Source organism: Camelus ferus, chromosome 5 (genome assembly GCF_009834535.1).
Source record: "Camelus ferus isolate YT-003-E chromosome 5, BCGSAC_Cfer_1.0, whole genome shotgun sequence".
NCBI classification, from domain to species: domain Eukaryota; kingdom Metazoa; phylum Chordata; class Mammalia; order Artiodactyla; family Camelidae; genus Camelus; species Camelus ferus.
Window position 1 is genome coordinate 19,401,939 of NC_045700.1, and position 19,236 is coordinate 19,421,174.

At 37.8% G+C, this 19,236-nt stretch overlaps 1 protein-coding gene across 1 annotated transcript in view; it reads left to right on the plus strand.

Moving 5' to 3' along the window:
- Nucleotides 1-9,000: 9,000 nt before the first annotated feature.
- Nucleotides 9,001-19,236, plus strand: part of HNMT (histamine N-methyltransferase) — a 29,795-nt gene continuing 19,559 nt past the window's right edge. The window contains exons 1-2 of the mRNA XM_006194620.3: nt 9,001-9,268; nt 15,146-15,198. Coding sequence (XP_006194682.1) covers nt 9,132-9,268; nt 15,146-15,198 — 190 coding nt within the window. The 5' untranslated portion in view covers nt 9,001-9,131. The remainder of the gene's footprint in view (nt 9,269-15,145; nt 15,199-19,236) is intronic.

Consider the following 19,236-nt stretch of genomic DNA (forward strand, 5'->3'; position numbering starts at 1 on the left):
CGTTGAGCATTTAACATGACCTAGGTGTTTTGCTTTATACTTTTTAGAAAACTTTAACTCTCGCAACAAATTAGTCTAGTGGGCACTTGTGCTGGTTGTTGCCTGTTTGCTGTCAAATTTGTTTCTGGTTTTTCCCCTGCCCCGTGCAGTACTGAAGGCGGATGAATTCTGCAAGTGACATCACCCAAGCTTTCTTGCCAAATGGTTTTCGGTTAGTTTTAGTAAAGAGGTAAAGTGGCAAAGATGAGAAGTTAGGAAGAAGGGAGATGCCAGATATTTCTGCCCATTTCTTCAGTTTCAGGCAGCATCCCAAGAATGGCCGTGCCCCCTCCATTGTTCTAGCCCTTGGTTCACAGCCCAGGCTCCAGGGCTTTTGTAACACCACGTTCTCCCTCCCTCCCTCCAGCCCTACGGGTGGCAGGAGCTTCCTGGGGGTTTGCCTGGGGGTTTCAGCTCTTCTAGTACCTTTACAACTAGTTCCCATTGTTAAAAATTCCCTCTGGACCACTTGACATGGATTCTGTCATTTGGACTTGAAATTCATTATTCTCCTCATCCTATAAATAAAGGACATGAAGGTTAGAAAAGACTGTCTTCATACCAGATAGAGGACTATGTTGCTAGACCCTATGCTAACACTTTTACCAAGTATTTCATTTAATCCTCACAAAAATATTATAAGGTAGATATTATCACTCCTATTTCACAGACGACAAAACAAGGCCCAGGGAACATAAATAATCTACCTAAAGGCATACTAGTTAGTGGCGGACCTAGGAGCTATGCTGAGTTCAGTCCCTAGACCATAGTGAGGGCACAACCAATTAATTAAGAGGTGCTGGAAGATGGTACCACCTCTTCCAGAGTTTCAAGCTCTTCAGGAAGTTCATGCTAGAGACTGGAGAAAGGAGGCCTCTGCATTACCACAACTCGGCCAGTTTACCAGAAGGCTCACCACCACTGCTTTGCAAACAATCACAGCACTAAAAGCAGTGATGTGCTGCTAACTGTTTAACAATCCACTCGCCAGAGGCGGGTGGGCTGGGGGTGGGGAGTCTTGATTCACTATGTCTGCCAATTTCCATAGTATAAATATTCCTACTGTGGCTGATTTCAAGCTACTAATGTGATGTCAGCCAGCTCACAGGATTCCTGAACCTCTAACAATCAGCTCCAACACACCAATGGCTAAAGCTATAAAAGGCACGTGTGTAGTTTTTGATGACTTGGTTATATTAAATGCATATATTTTCAGATATTTTAAAAAATATCCGGATTCTAAAAGTACAAGTTGATGAATTCCTATTCTTCAAAAGACATCATCAAAAAATGAACAGCACACCACAGACTGGTAGATGTTTTATATATACACATACATATGCATATGTATATATGACAAGATACCTAGAACATACAGAGAAATCTTACATAAATCAGTAAGAAAAGAGAAAAACAATAGTTTTAAAATGGACAAAGATTTTAACAGGCTCTTCATAAAAGACTACAACGTTTATGGCCCACAAGTATTCGAAAACACTCAAAATCATTACTCAGAGGAAAATCCAAATTAAAACCACAAAGAGATACTGCTATATATCCCCAGCAGAGATAAAGCAAAAGTGACTGGCAAAACCAGAACTGGTGAGCATATGGAGCAACTAACATCCTTATATTCTGCTGGTAATTGAGGGCATTTGTAAAACTTTCTTTGCAAAACCTTCAGCTAAACATTTGCTTATCCCATGACATAATTTTACTCATGGTAACCAAAATAAGTGCATATATCCATCAAAAGACATGTATAAGAATGTTTCTACCAGTTTTATTCATAATAGCCCCAAACTGGAACAGCTCAAATGTCCATTAAGAGAAAAACGGTTTAAAAATTATGAAATATTTATACAATATAATGTCCAGCAATAAATAAGAATAAACTGCTGATGCTCATCCCCTGAAAAATATGAGTGAATTTCAAAAATATGAAGGTGAGCAAAAGAAGCCATATACGAAAGAATACATTCTGTTGTGGCCCTTTTATATGAAGTTCAAGGCAGGAAAAACTAATCTATGGGAATAAAAGTCAGAACGGTAGCTATCCTGGGTGTGGAGGGGGCAGTATTATAGATTGCAGACATGAGTTAACCTTCTGGAAGTACTCACATGTAAAGCTTCCTCGACCTGTACACTTAAGATGTATGTATTTTAATGTATGTAAAGTATGCTTTTTTTTTTTTTTAATAAAGTAATCTTTGGGCCCCTTGGGCACATGATCTCTGGATCACGCACAGGCAAGGTCCCTGTGGAAGGGTGTTCTCTCTCAGAATATTCTTGAGCGCATGCCCCTCCACTAAATGCCAGAAGTTTATTTACTATTGCCACTCTTTTAATAAAAATTTCTCTTACATGAACCCTTAACTTTCACCAGATCCCTTAATCAACATTAGACCTTCTTCTTAGGGTCACTGAGTCAGTAACTGAGATGATGTATCACAGACTCAGGCAAAGACTCAGGCAAAGCTTATTTGATGAATTGTATTATTTCCTTCCTTCCTCCCTTCCTCCCTCCCTCCCTCTCTCTCTCTCTTTCTTTTTTTCTTTCAACTGTCCAGTTACTGATAATTTACCAGCTTCTAAATATTTACCAAACTCTATCTTTGGAAGGGAATCTAGAACTTTCCAGGTGATTTTTAAAGATTTTGGTTTATTAAATAGGAACTAAGTCCTCAGGCTTTCTTCTTTGTCTTGTCTCACTACCACCCTTAAACATTTTATATAAGCTTTATGTCTCTAGAATATCACTGGCTACTCTTCTATCTTTTAACATTATTTGTCTACTCATCCACCCTTTTTCCCTCTCAACTAATGATTCCCCAACTATTTCTTCTGCATTATTTCATTTAATTTGTTTCCTCTCGGGGTCTTTTGGGCCTTTTTTTTTCTGTTATATATTAATTAAAACAAAACTATTGTAAATTCCATGTCAATAAAGTGCAATTGAAGCAACTATGCCATTAAAAGCAAGGCATATAGCATATTATCACCTGTGTGAGCTTAAGCAACTTACTCTGATAAAATGTGATCAATGGCATTTCACATGAAGTCAAGGGACTGCCCATCCAGAGACTATCTGTAGGTTATCATTTACTGTTTAGAGCAGTTACATTATTTATCCAACCATTTAGTTAGTAGAGGTTAAACTTGTATAGCGCTCAGGTCTCTCACTTCCTGGCTTGTTTCTAAACTCCTGAGAAACTTAGCCAAATATCCTCCTGAAACTAAGATTTCTGGTATCTACTGTATTTGCCTGAAATCACCAGTCTAATCAGGCTCTAAAATTTGATGTACTATGATTTCAAACCTCCCTTCAAGACCACTATTGGGTCACCTGCTTGCTAAATTTCAAGTAAACTAACATATCAAGCGAGCCAACCAACCATATCTTCTTCCTCCTGTCTTGCCAAGAGAAAACGGAATTCTTCCAACTATTTGATTAAGATAATTTAACAATATTACCATTATCATAAACAGAAATGCTATGCCGTGGGGCATATTACTGAGGAAAAGAGGCCAGTCCAAAAAAGAACAGTGTTCAGATGGCCAAAGAATGCTGTATACAATAAAAGTAGATCTTTAGAATTTTGCTAATGTTTATTCTTCTCTTCTGTTCATTGTTTTTTGGTATAGCACATACAGAGCAACAAGAATAAACATGGGAAACCCTTTACTTTTTGACTTAGCATAGATGGTATCATATTAATACGTGATAGGAACAATACAGAATTACTCCTCCACCTTTTCTTTCTTCTAGTTGTCTCTAACACGGAAAATAACCTTCACGTTAGAAAAGCACAAACTGATGAGAGGTAGTGTGATGTAAGTTTTAAAAAGTGGTTCATAGAATTCAACATGAATTTGGACCCAGACTCCTCTCATGCGTTTCATGATCTTATACAACTTATTTGCTCTCTTGCTTGATGATATCAATAGTGCCATCTCTAGAGGGTTAGGAGTGTTAAGTGAGATAATGTATGGAAGGCACTTTGACACAGTAACAGCCTAGTAAGTGACAGGTAACAGGGGGCAGAAGCCCAAAGTAGATAAAAGAATATCTAAGAATTCCAAATTTGACAATCTTTCAAGGCCTTAGAAGAATCACATCCCAATGCACTGATATAAATTATAAAAATAGTAATGACTGCCAGTAACCTTTGAGAAGTCATGGCAAATGACAGATGGGCTAGACGGTTGCTCCAGTTTTCAAAAAAGAGGGGAAAAAAGAATTCTCAATACTTAGTAATTCTAACCAGCCAGTTAGATGTTTTCATCTCCAGTGACATTCTGGGTGCATTACAATTACGAAACATATTCTACATGCAATTTTAAAAGGAAGTTGTGATTACTAAAACCAGCATTTAGTCAAGTGCAAGTCATGCTGAAAGCAACCAGATTTCCTCTTTTTATTTGGAGGGGCTGAAAGACTAACCAGAGAAATGCCATAGACACAGTATATCTGCATTTGGACAGGGTGTATAACAAAGGTTTCAGAAAACTTTAACATGTTAATGTGCATTATGAGTATCTAGAGGAAGCTACTAAATGCAGTACTTTCTATACTATTTTGCCCATGGAACACATTTTGTGTAGAGCAGCTAATAACACCTAAAAGAAATTGGGTTGGGCAGAACATCATCCAGAAACACTAGTCTAATCTAAGCCTAGACAGTGGTAATACCTTGGGCTCATTAGGCAGCCTTTGGAAAATGTGTTTATTTCCAAACATCAGTTTTTAAAGAAAGTCTGAGAAACAAGAGTTTGTCCAAAGGAGGATACCAGTATAATGCATTATATAATTTTATATATATATATATATTTTTTTTTTTAAACAATATAATATATTGTAAAGGAAATAATTAGTAACTATTATGGACTAAATATGCATGCCCACCCCCCACCCCCAAATCATCTGTTGAGATTTCTTGCCCCTTTCATCATGTGAGGACACAGACAGAAGATGATGCCTAAGAATCAAGAAACAGGCCCTCACAAGATATTGAATCTGCCAATGCCTTGATCTTGGACTTCCCAGCCTCAGAGCTATGAGAACTAAATGCCTGTTGTTTAAGTCACTCAGTCTACAGTATTTTTGTTATAGCAATCCAAATAGACTAATTATGGAACTATGGAAGAGACACCTTTGGAAGTAGGGCTGTCCTATGAGCCAATTTCAAATTTTTCATATGGAAAAGGAATTAGAATCATTCTGTTTAGTTAATACATAGTTTTTGTGGGGCCAAAAGACATCCTTCAAAGTCCCACAACCGCCATTCCTGGTCTCTCAGGTGTCTACTTGCCCTCAAGAGATAAAAGTACATTCCTCACTGGGTGTGTTTGCCCTAACAAACTAATACCCTAGGTAATGCCTAATCTCACAATAGCTCAGGCTGGCTTGTTTCAGCCCACATCTCCACCTCATTAGAGTCATAAATCCCACCGCCCTTCACAGACCCTAACTTCTTACCTCACCTACAACCAGAGAACTGTGCATGCATGCAGCCCCGAACATATTGTGTTCACCAACCACTTACCCATAAAAGACCCCAACAACTGGCCCTCTGCTCACACAGGCACCTCCTGTCTGTGTGGCTCACTGTTGTCTATGGCAGCTCACCTAATAACTCCTCTTCTATTTTCATTCTTTGTCTTTGGTAAATTCTTTTACTGCCTATGACACTAGCCTGCCGTGTTCCCCAACAGTTTCTACATAGATAGGAGTATTATGTAGAAATTATAGGGAGGCAGGTTTTGGCTGGATATAAAGACTTTTGTAAGAGCACTGGTCTCGGGATTTGATGAACTATAATAATATGCCCAGTTCAGCCATACCCTAGCTAAGCACCCTTCAGCAAAGGCCCTGACCTCTCAGAATCTCAATTTTCTCATCAGGGAAGCTCACAGCAGTATTACAAAGTAAAAACACTGTACTAAATGTGAAAAGATCAGCACAGCTCCTGATATATTCTAAGTACTCAATAAGTGGAATTATGATTGTATTAATAACAGTTAGTGTTGCCCAATAATGAAAAGGATGAAGAACAGCTGATGATAGAGAGCATCTCCATGAACATGATCAAGCACAATTTTTAATGATTTAGAGTAACTGAAAGCCTACTATGGGCAGCACACAGGGAGAGTAGCTGTAACTCAGTTTCTGTCTTTATAAGCTAGCAACCACATGGGGCCTAGCAGGGGAGATGAAACAAACATAGTAACAAACCAGGACATTAGGACAAATGCTACCAAAATTGTAAGAGGTTCACAAATTAAGAGCACAAGGGCTAATCCTTTTGAGGGAAATATGAAAGCCTTTATTAAAGTGGTAGTGAAACAGCATGTAAAACATTAACCAGCTTTAACTGGTTTTGCCTCCTTAGATTGTTAACTAATCAAACCTTGAGTATTCTACAGAGACATCACTGCGGATATACAAGATGATAACCCATGTCTCTAGGATGACCCTGGAACCAAGAATCTTCAGTTTAGGAACTCAAAGAATAGAAATGTTGCCACCAGAGCCCTTTATGAAGCGAGAAGTCCATCAGTAAGGAAAATCTGGCTTCCAGCACCTTGTACGGACTGATTCAATACTAGCCAATCAGCTTCCAAGTTTGAAATTCCCCTGAGCCCTTAAATTTCACCCCAAATACTGTATCAAAGAGACAGATTTGAGCTGTGCCTCCTGTCTTCTTGCCAGTCGACCTTGCATTAAAGCTCTTCCTTCTTTCAAAAGCCTGTGCCATAGCACTTGCTTCTGTGTGCATCAGGCAGTGAGACCTTGCTCAGTAACAGCAGTACAGAAAGAATGGAAACTATTTCAGTGGGTGGGTAAGAGAAGTAGGACATCACAGAAAGAGGATTATTATTATGAGGAGAGTATGTAGGAAGGAAAGTGTAGGGATAAATACAGATAAGCAGCACAGTTTGAAGGGATGCAATGGCTAGTCTAAAGAAAAATGAAATGTTAATCTAGATGATTTGGGAGGATCATAGAATGAGTCTTGGACTTAACTTAGGAGAGACAGTAAACATTTGTGGGGAGAGGAATGACTTTAACCAAACTGTGCTTTAATAACTGAATTTGGTGGTGGCAATACAATTGGTTAGGATCTGCGTGATGCCTAGTGCAGAAAAGCCAGTAAGAAAACCAGCAAGTAGAATGGGAGAAAAAAAAAGAAAAAGAGAGAGAGACTCAAGTATCCTGGAAGCAACAAGAATGGAGAGGAAATTCTTAATGAGTCACACCTGCAGAGCAGATTTTTGTAGAGGATTTGACAAATGAGGCAGGTGAAAATTGAGTTTTAAAGAAAGGTAGCTTTCAGTTGGAAGACAGAGGTCAAAGTTATCTCTTCTCAATAGAATAGCACACAGTAGACCCTTACTAAATATTTGTTCTGTAGATGAATACATGAATGAATGATTTGGATTGAGTTCTAAGAGAAATGTGAAAAATGGTAATAGAACAATTAAAAGCTTGTGAGGGTCAGTTTCAGGAAGGCAAGGCTTGTTGGATAGAGATGGGAGTTAAGCAGTGCATGGAGGCCGAGGATCTCCATCAGGAGTCCACCAAAGAGGGCCCATGGGCCAAATCCAGGCCAGCACCTGATTTTTGTGCAGCCCATGAACTAAGAATGGCTTTTATATTTTTAAATGACTGAAAAAATAACCCAAAGAAGAGTAATATTTTGTGACAGGTGAAAATGACATGAAACTCAGTGTTTTTGTTGTCTTATTACTGCAGAAGGGACCAGCCTGCACCTTAAGCAGTAATAATATGCTAAGCATTTTAGAACTGTTCTGTATATAATTCTCACTACAGCCCTATGAGATAGAATTCACTGTTCCCATTTTACTGATGAGCAAACTGAAGCTTACGTTTCACCAAGTTCACACAGTTCATTAGTGGCAGAGTCAGAAACTACATCCATATTCATCTTTTTTTTTTCCGGACTTCCCATTTCCCCCTAGGATAAAAGCACTGGCTCTAAGAGTAGCTGGACCATGAAATGCTTATAAAAGAGGGTTAGCGGAGAATGCTGAATGCTGAGGGCAGCTTTGCAATTGAATCAGAGGAAGAGAATGGTTCAGGCAGACCTATTTCTAAGAGAAGTGTATGAATTAACTCATTTAATTCTCATAACTCCTCCATAAGTTGGATACTACTATTAATATCTGACATTGAACAAGGGTTCGCCTTCTTAAAGACGACTTCCCAGGTGAAAGGGCCAGTGTGTGGGTACTCAGACGCTCTGGGTCTTTTGATGGGTGACACCACTGGGCCTCCAAAGGCTCATGCTAAGTTTCTATGATCTCACATTCAGAGGCGCTTAGGGAAGGCTTCCAGGGTCTTGCACTCTTTTCCTAAGACTCCCCTCTCAGGTCCCTCAACCCCACCCCAACGAGGCTTCTCAGACCCTCTAGTTAATAGTTCCCTGGTTCCTCCTAAGAGTTTATTCTAAAGAGACTCCCTGAATCACAACCAATCAATCAGCCAACGTATGAAGAAATGCAGAAGATGAGTTTAAGGTTCAAGTGTTTAGGGATGTGAAAGCATGAAACCCTCCTACAGAAAGCCTGGAGGCAGATGACAGTCTTCTGTCAAAGATTTCAGCAGCTGTAGATTTCTGGTTTATAGCCTCATAACTGGCGTGTTTATTTCTGTGTTTGATCTCCTTTGGCCCTTAAAGCAGCCACTTTCCCACTTGGAAATTACTCTTGGCAGCTGAGGACAAAACAGGAAGTGATTGGAATGCAGTCTGCTTTAACAACTTTCTGAACTTCCAGAGTTTTAAAACGTGTTAGCACTGGATTTACTGCTTTGCTTTAACTGCCTCCATTTCTTACAAAACACCTATGTAGTGGTTAAAGTGTCAGTGGCAAAGTCCTGTACAAATACTGACTTAGTAATGAACTTTGTACATCAGCCCTTCCAGCCGTGTGCTAAATTCAAAGCAGGCTTTTTTTTTGGCGAGAAACTGGTGAGGGTGAAAAGAGAAAGGAGCAGCTGGGAAGAGCAGGAAAGAGAAAGGAAAGGGGAAGTTAAACCTTCCCTCCCTGTCTGTCTCAGAAAACCCAATATGGCATCTTCCATGAGGAGCTTGTTTTCTGACCACAGCAGATATGTTGACTGTTTTAGGAGGTTTCTCAGCAATTCCACGGAGCACCAGTGCATGCAGGAATTCATGGACAAGAAGCTGCCAGGCATAATAGCAAGGTAACAACAGCAACAACAACAACAACAACAACAAAAGGCCGCTTTTTTTATTCCAAGGGATGAGGCTCGCGCTCGTTCTGCGCAGTGATCGCATGGGTCGAGCCCAGACCCGCAGGCTGGGCGCGGGGATAAGCTGACAGCAGCTGCGCGGGGCCGCGCCGCCCGGCGCCCTTGCTCCCGCGGTGCTGCAGTGAGACGCTCGCTTTAAGCATTCAAAGGCTCCGGTTTGTGCAGGATTTCCAGCTGCACCGAGATAGGCGTTAACTATTTGAAGGCACAAATCCACGTTCGTTTGGGAAAAGATAAGATCCAAATATGTGAGCTGATTTTTCAGCTCTCCTCCAAATTCTACATTAAAAAAAAAAAAAAATCCCAAACAGCGTCTGGTATTCTTTTCATTAGAATCAAATATAAATAATTACCAAATACTATTTACCCCGAGGACTGAGTGGGTGTCTCTGAATTATCTTAATATCCATTTAAATTCATTTTCCTTATCCATTATTATAGTTAACACTCTCGGGAAAAAAAAATCGTATTTTACTTTCAACTTTAATATTAGCAATATGACCCTAAAAAAGCATTTCCTCATTATCAGTGAAACTCACTAGTTCCTATCCTTCTTGCAGACTCTTTTTCTTTCTTTCTTTCTTTCTTTTGTGATTAATGTGTTCAATTTGTGCCAGAGCTGATAAGCATTTTGAGAGTAACAGATTCCACATGCTAAAGATAATCAAATCACCTCTCTGGGGGTGGATTGCTGTAACTTACTCTGCTTCAGGAAATAATAATAGAAAACTGGGGGAAATGAATGTGGATCCAACAGCAAAGGAAACTGATATTTTTATCTTCTGCTGCATTTTTCTATTGTAGGCCTGAAATTCTTTCACCAGGACGGTTAACTTTGCCTGACTAGAGAAGGCACTGTTGGGCATATATATGGAATTTTGTTTCCCTTTCTATCTTCTATTTTTCATGGTTCACTTTTTAAGTGGTTTTTTTTTTCCCCACACTGAGTATTATATAATATATTAATAATTAGTAAGTAATAGCATAACAATGCAAAAATCAAAGCAGACAGCAAATACAGACAACTTCTTACCTAGGAACTAATTATAGTTTACTTCTTTGGATCTTTTTGCTCATTTCTAACATTTAAGGTAATGAGTTACTTTCTGAGTCCTTTTGCAATAATCCCAAGCATCTGTTCCATGTCTGTGGCTCATGCAGATAAATGATGTGGTTTACTTCAGCCACCAAGTTGATTTGAAGACATACTATGGCTGCACAGAACATAATGAATGATGACTCTTGCCCTGTCTTCAAGGTGTATACAATCTAACTGGAAATACTGAACGTAAATTTTGTGAAATACTGAAGAATTTTCAAAGGCATAACTAAGTTTCATTACAGTGGTAATATTTAGAATAATTAGAAATAATTATTAATTAGTAATAATTAGAAATCATCTGAATCAAAGTATCATTTATTAAAAAAGCATTTTTTTTCCCTGAAGGTGATGTGGAATGAGATTTAGCTGAAGGACCTTCAAACTTGCTACTTAAAAGTTTATAAGCTTTAAGGAGGCAACATGCCAGCTTAAAAATTCATTTTTACTATAAAATTCGTATTTCAAAAAGTCAAATGATTCTAAAAAGCTTTTAACGACAACAAGAATACTGGTTCCTTGCCCTACCCATTCCCATTGCTGAGGCCTGCTCTCCAAAGACAATCACTTTCAACACTCTGAAATCATTAGCTGTTTCTTCTGGAATTCTCTTTCCTAATTCTAAATAACATGTTATCCTCTTTCTTAATTTTGATGTATTAAAATAGCTAAATAAACATGCACATCCCTCCCCATATCATGTCAATACAGTATATATGTATACATATATTTATGTCCAAATTTGGTTACATAATTTGTATCATTTTTGCCTATGTACATATTATTCATAATTGAACAACTGCATTTATACTATAATTACACTTCCTCTAATGTACAACCTTTTGTTTTTCCTAGAGTTAACTATTGTCTTGATTTAACTTTATTTTCTTAGTTTTCTGTATACCTATCACTACTTAAAACCCCAAGCAGAATTATTCATCTCCTTTCAACATATTCCAACAGATCAAGTGATCTGTTCATCTTTCCCCATGGGAACATCTTTTCTGGAGTTCTCTGTTCTTTTTTTCTAGTCTGGGGTGATTTGCTGTTGGCCTGCTATACAAGTATTGATGAAGGAATTCATTCACCTTCTAGAAATTCTCTTTGCCTTGCTCCAGTATTAAATTCCCTGATTCTAGATCTCATGCTGTTCTTTTCCTAGTTTCTTTAGTCTTTTTTTTCTTTTCTTGCGAATTCTTTAAGAGCTTTCTAAGAAAGAGAGAATGGGAGGTAAACTTTTCGAAATGTTTAAAAATGCTTTCACTCTTTGCTCCCCTTTGTTAGATAGTTTGGATATAGAACTCTATGCTGAAAATGATTTTATATCAGACACTTAAAGATATTTCCCCATGGTCTTGCAGCTACTGGAGTTGAGAAATCTAATGCCATTCAAATTCCTCATCCTTGGCTTGTGACCTTTTTGTTGTTGTTGGTTTTTGTTTTTTAATCATTCCTTATATCTAGTATACAGAAATTTTAAGATAAGGAGATATGGTGCAGGTCTTTGTCACCCATTTTCGTGGGTAGTCCCTGGGACATTTCAGTTAAGATTCAGATCCTTCAGTTCAGGGAGACTTTGGCATTATTTAATCATTCCTCCCCTCTACTTTTCTCTTGCTGTGACTTCTGTTCATTAAACAGAACACCTCTTGAATTGGTTCTTTAATTTTCTTACACTTCCATTTTTTGTTGCTGAAAAGATTGGCCCCCTTTCCTGATCAGCCAAACTGAAACTTAGAGACAGGGTCTTGGAGCTTAGAAGAAAAGAGACAGCTTTATTACTTTGCTGGGCAAAGGGGACTCACAGCAGGCTAGTGCCTTCAAAACTGTGAGCCCACCTTGGGGATGGGGTGGAGTGGTTATACGGCTGAAGCTCAAACAGTAAACAATCAACAGAATCATTTCCTCCTCATAAGATTTAGAGTGGTTTCGTCATGATGCCTCCAGGCGACCAATTCTACAGAGGCTAGTGGTTGTCACTTTTTTGATCTCTTTATCTCATATGTGCCGAAGGCGTGGTCTTCTTGGTATTTAGCCTATTTTGTATAGTTCTGAAACCAAGTATGATTATTACTTTTGATTACTGCAGTAAAGCAGAAACAGTAAAATTAATAGCTTTATTTTAACAATTGGCCTGGGGCTGTGAGTAGCAACTGGTCAGTCAGGTCAGCTGACCGTTTTAAGGGCAAGCATAACAATAAGCAATCTGTTAGCTTAAATGTGGCCATTTTATTAATCCTCCTTCATTTTTACAATTTTATCTTTCAGCCCCTCTGTTAGTTGTTTGCTGTTATATTTTTAATTTCCAAGAATGTTCCTTTTTTATAGCATCTTGTTCATCTTTCATAGCTATAATACCTTCTTTTATCCAATAAAATTTTCCTCTGCTCTCTGCATGTTCTTTTGAGTTCCACTTACCCATTTCCCTTGGTCTCTCTTATGTTACGGGTGCTCCTCAACTACCTGATGAACCTTGGTTGTCCATCCAATCAAATAATGAGGCACTTAAAAATTGGTTCAGATCCTCTTTGTGTATACATGGAGTCTGTTGAGTGGGTGGCCAACTCTAATAACTGGATGTGGACTTAGCTCTCGGATGGGAGATTTTCAGTTGCCAATGTAGATAAGTTTACTCAGTGAAATGTGTTGTCTCCTCAGGGAGGAATTATTTAATCTCTATCTGGAGGTGAGGGGTGGGGTAGGGAGGGTTATAGTATATAGCTGTAAAGAGTAATGTTTGTTGCTGTTGTCACATATAATACATTTAGATCCTTGCCTGGAAAATAGCAAGTTTCCAATAATTGCTAGTTATCATCATAATATATGAAATGGGATAATAATATAGTATCTAACTCATAGAGGAGTTGTAAGGATTCAAAGAGTTAATTCACATAAATCACTTAGCTGTGCCTGGAATAATAATAAGTTGAGTGCTTGTCATGTGCAGATACATTTCTAAAAGAGTTACATAAATTAAATCATTTAATCCCCACAACTCCTTCTTAAGATAGATACTATTATTACAACCCTATAAGGTAGGTGGTGTTATTATCCTATTTCTTAGTAATAAAGGCACAGAGAAGTTAAATGATTTGCTTAAGGTAACATATTAATAAGGTGGGATTTCAACCAAGGTGTTCTGCTCCATAGCTCACTATGCTATCCACAGGATATACACATTTTTAAAGAATTAACCAAGAGCATAGATAGGTATGGGTGTAGTAAGACTCAGGATTATGAATTGGAAGATAATTAGAACTGAGGAAGGCAACTCATTCATAGGTACCCTTGATTCTGTGCTTTCCAGTTTCCTTAAGAACCTTGCTTCAACCTCTGCCTTCATCCTATTAGTCTGGGCAGGCGCTTCACTTTAACCAAAAACTAGGCTTATTTACCATCCTAAAGCACAAACAAGCACCATTCTTTCAGGTCATATTTCCCCTCCAGCAGTCTTTTTCCTTCTCACTCTTTCATTCTATTTCAAAAATCTCTAGATCTCCCTCTTTATTGAGTTCACTTGTAATCCCACTGCCACCTGTCTCCTGCCCTCAACTTCCTTATCAAACTGCTGTTATCAAAGATACACATATTGCCTAATTCAACAGAGAGTTTTCTTTCTTCAGTTTTTAGTAGTACATGCTGTCACCCCTGACTCTACCAATGGCTTTTTCCTTCTCTAATTCTCCTATCATCTCTCTCGGCTTTACTGCTTCCTCTCTGTCTCCTTTGTGTTTTCCCCACTATCCCTGATGTTTGAAAGCTGGTATTGCGTCATAATCCTACCGCTCTTCTCTTTACAGTAACCATGGTGATAATTTTCTCTCCTAGTTCTGACCATTACTTTATGATAATTCTCCAGAATACATCACTGACCCTGTTGTCTCTCCTACTCAGCTTCCATCTTGCATATCCAAATTGTCTGCTGAATTCAGATTTATCAAAAAACCAAAAAAGGAAAAAACCCAAACAAAAAACCTGATGAAACATAAACTTGCTGTAAAATTACATCATCCAGCTTCCTTTTGATACCATGCTTCACCCGATCAAATTGGAAACATGGCAGTCATTGTGAACCTTGTATTTTTTTCTGATTCATAAAAAAAAAAAAAAAAAAATCAGTCTAAAGAAAGTCCTGCTGTGCATCCCAGTCCATCAATTCCATTCTTTTTCTATACTAGAGCCATAATACTGGGCTTTATTATTTCAGATTTCAACTTGAGAACAAAGTGGTATCTTACTCATTTTTAGACATCAGGGTCTAGGATAGGCACATAGTAAATGTTTAATAACCATTTGCTTATTGAAAAGAAGTTAGAAAGAGGAAGTGAAGAAGGCAGGTCTCAGAGAGGGAGTATGAATCACCATAGCCTTGCTCCCATCTACAGTGAATGGCTTATTGTATCACTAGCCTCAAAGGCCCACTTTTTCTGTTTTTGTTCTCCAAACAATATTTAAACAAATGGTATTTCCTACCTCTGAGATGTTTATAGTGCTGTTTCTAAAAGTCTCCCAGGTCAAGACTGTTAATGAATGGAACCTTTCCTTCTAAAGATTTCTAAAAACAGCAGTATAACCACTGAAATGATTGAGACTTTTCATGTTGGCCTAGTCTCTATAATTTTAGTCTGTTCTCTTCAATTAGACTTGATAATCAAATTTTATAAACTACCTGATACCTTTTTCTTAAACTATATACATTTTTTTTTCAGGATTGGAGACACAAAATCTGAAATTAAGATTCTAAGCATTGGTGGAGGTGCAGGTATGAATAACACATTTTAAAATTTGTATTTCACGCCAAACATCATGCTGTTTCATGGAAATATTACTCATTTTTTTTAGGAAAGCCATTTTCTTTTGCTTTTGGAAGAGACTGGTTTATTAAAACTAGTAAGAGTCATACCACTTCAACTAAGGTTAATGTCCCCATAGATTTACAGAGTTTAGGACATCAGCCTTCGTTATTACCTGTAATATGGATAAATGTGACTTTCTTATTTAAAAAAAAAATTAAAAATGGAAAAAATATAGAATAACTTTGAAGATAACTTTTATCCAAAATTATTTAACTGCTCACAGAAAAGGAAGATTTTATAAGATGTTCCTTAAGCTTGTTTCACTTAAAGCAAGGTCCATAGACTGGTTGCTGGTTTGTAAATTATTACTGGTACACAAGGAGATAAGAAGTGTGCACTGGAATGTAAATCAACACACAGCTCCTTTCATTGAGAAAGCATTGATACAGGAAAAAATATGTTTAACAACAGTTCATTTACATTCTTGTGGCCCCACTCTTTGAGTTGCACTGGCCTAAACCATTCCTTTCCTCTGGTTCAGTTCTAAAGCTGCCCTCTAAGCATTCAGCACATTCCTCAATCCCCTTTCACAAGCAGGTCATGGTCTCACTACCCTTAGAGTCAGTGCTTTTATCCTAGGAGGAAGTGGGAAGTCTGGAAAGACAGATTACTGGGGGTGCCGTTTCTGACTCTGCCACTAATGAACTGTGTAAACTTGGCTGAAACGTAAGCTTCAGTTTGCTCATTCGTAAAGTGGGAACAATGAATTGTATCTCACAGGGTGGGAGTGAGACTTATACAGATAAAGTTACCAAGTCCTCCCATAAGGTGCAGGTAGGTCTTTTCTGCAAAAATAAAACAAAAAAAATTTATCTCCAGACTCTGACTCATATTAAACTCCTGAGTAGTGTTTGCTTTACTTTTAAGCTCCTAGTCACCTGGAGGTCTGAGTGTGTATATATTCATATATATTATTTATATGTTTATACCTTTATTATTATTTTCTTTTGAATCAATCACTGAGTGATGGCTTAGTACAGGTTACCACTTGGTAACAAGTAGACACTACATTACCACTTGTTACGTAGTACCAAATGGTAATCTCTCGAGTCTCTTAAGTATAAGTGTTCTAATGCTACATGAATGAGTGAATTGTAGCCGTATTAACACAAAGATAGCCAAGAGTCTTCTAATGGAATAGCATAGCTAGCATTTGATGACATCATTTGCTCATTTTTCATAAAATACACTGTGATATAATGTAATAAGGATTGACTCTTAAAATAATTTTACTTTATTATCATCTTTCACCAAGAAAATAGAAACCAACAAGGACAGATAATGAAAGATACTGTCATAAATGATCTAATACACTGTGTTTAAGCTAACACACCCTGTTATTGCTTCTGATATTTTATGTCCTAAGGATTATAAGAGTGATGAATTGCCCAAAGAGTGTCCTATTAATTCATTTAACCAAGCCGGTCATTTCCAGTGTGTTTTGCATATGAGTTTCGAGCAACCACAGGCAATAAGTCTATCATTTGAGAGTGTCACTTGTGCTTGGACGAGATGAGAAGCCCTACAGGAAAAGTAATTAAAAACAATCTCTACCATGGTCAAGTTAATTGGCCTTATAATATAAAGTTAATTGCATTTCTAATGTAAATTTATCCAGATGCTTCTATCTAGAGAAAGGAACATTGGCCCACACAGTGATTCCTTATAAAGGTGCACAGAGGCACTAACATACAGAACTCCTCAGAAAAGGAGGAGTGACACTTGGTGTTCTCCTGAATGACCCCTAACACTGCATTAATAACAAACTCTGCCTTGGGGAGAATATCGGTGCCCTCTAAGGTCACTCTTCATAAGAAAGTGATCAGAAACATAAGAAGAATTCCAAGATAAATTCAAGCTGTAAATACTTAGTTTTCACTGCTCAAGTAAGCTACATGAAATCGAAAGCAATGCATTTAAAATCCTAAAAAGGTCTAGAAGTTCTTGGCATGAAAAAATAGTGTTTTGGGGGAAAGGACACCCCACTGAGTCTGAGTACTCATATGCCAACTGGGAGATGCTTATCTAATAATCTGTCATTGCCTAACTGCAAGTACTGTGCAGGAGAACAATATGTTATCATATAGCGAGGAACTTCCTGTCCTTGCCTTAGAGAAATGCTCTCCCCACATGGTTAACAATCTACAGTGTGCCTGAGACTTTTGCATTATCCTGTGGCTTGAGTATCCTTTCAGATCAGTCACTGAACTCCAATCCCTGGCAAATGAGGCCCCTGGCCCATAATGCATCTTACAGGGTTCTTCTACTCCAGTCTCAGGTGTCTCTGGTTTCACTTCCCAGATGTTCTCTTCTTGGATGCCCAGACACCTGCAGATCCTGTTCTGCATATCTTTGGTGCAAATATTCTCTCTACGTCCATAATGGTGCTACCACTTCTCACTACCACAGTGAGAAAAATACCAAAAGCTAACAAACTAAAAACCTCTCTACATCAAATTGCTTCAATTATATCACTTAACGCTCATGTTCTTTGGGGAGCCTGTTTGATTTTCTTTTCAGAAACATGAGCAGGGGGTGCTATGCACTCTTTCTGTCTTTTGTCTCTTCGGAAGAGATTGATATTTGGGTGGAGAGGGATCTCATTGATTAAGGTTTTGGAAAAAGGTGTTTGGCAATTCAGTCCAGAAGCCAAACAGTTATTAAAGCTCTGAGCAGTTCAAAAGAAAGGAAATTGATGGAAAACGTTTTGATGTCGCCTGTAAGTGATCTACCACATCAATAAAATACAATTGATAAGCAACACTGTTATTCATAGATTATACGTTTAAGTTACGAGAATGCTTGAAATAAATATTTATGTGTACCCAAAACAAGAAAGAGAGGAAATCAGGAGAAAAGCAAATCATGCACAGAAATACAGACCATATAGTTTTTACACAGGGCAAACTGGGAAGCATAAAGTGTATGTATGTGCATGAATTTGTGTGCTTTAATGAAACACACTGAGCAGTGGGAATTGCTTTATCTGAGGCCTCAGAGTATTCATACCATATTCATTTCAGCAATTGTTTTTAGATATTGCGAGCAATTGCACTGTATTCTAAATCTCAAAGAATATGCTTTTTGGTCCATTTTCAACATTGATGCTTCCTAAAATTAAACTACCCAATATAGCTTAATTATTTTTCACTTTTAATGAGTGTTGTCTTTATGTCTGATGGTACACGGAGAGAAAGAAACCCATATTCTTTTTGATATGGGAGAATGTTCTTAATTTACAGTGCACACATTTATGCCTGGAAAAATGTTTCAGAGGCAGTAATGGGCAAAGTGTTCTCCTTGCTCTGGGCTCTGCTTGAAGGAAAATCATTTTATCTACTGCATTGTTCAGTTCTTATGTTCAAATGCCAGAAAATTTTATGAGGTTTAGATAGGACTATAACTCAAATAATCTTATTTTATCCAGCTTTCTACTTCTATTTTTATTAACCTATTGTATACCTACTCAGTTGCCGTACCTTATATAACAGTGTATATATTGATAATTTTTTAATCCACTGAAGCAACTCACATATGAAAAACAGGTGGTATGAACCCTTTTATAACATTTTTTGATAATAATAATGCTGACATATGTTGAGAGCAGCTGGGTGGTTTTCTTGCTCTGTTAACATATAGACAGCAACATTCCTGCAGAGATTAAAAAAATAGAAAAGTTTGGAGACCATCAACACCCTCACTCCAAAGACAAACAACCTGAGAACCATCAAGGCAGAATACAACTCAGATCTCTTGACTTCAGTCCAACAAACTACTAAATAGATATAAAAGTTAATTACCGACTTGGCAAAGGAGAGATTGGGTATTTAGTAATGATTAGCTATTTGAAAATCTAGTTTTATTAAATTATTAATCTTGTTTCCTTTCACAAATGACATGTTAAGGTGACACTGAAGTTTAATTTTCTAAGCTAGGTGGACAGA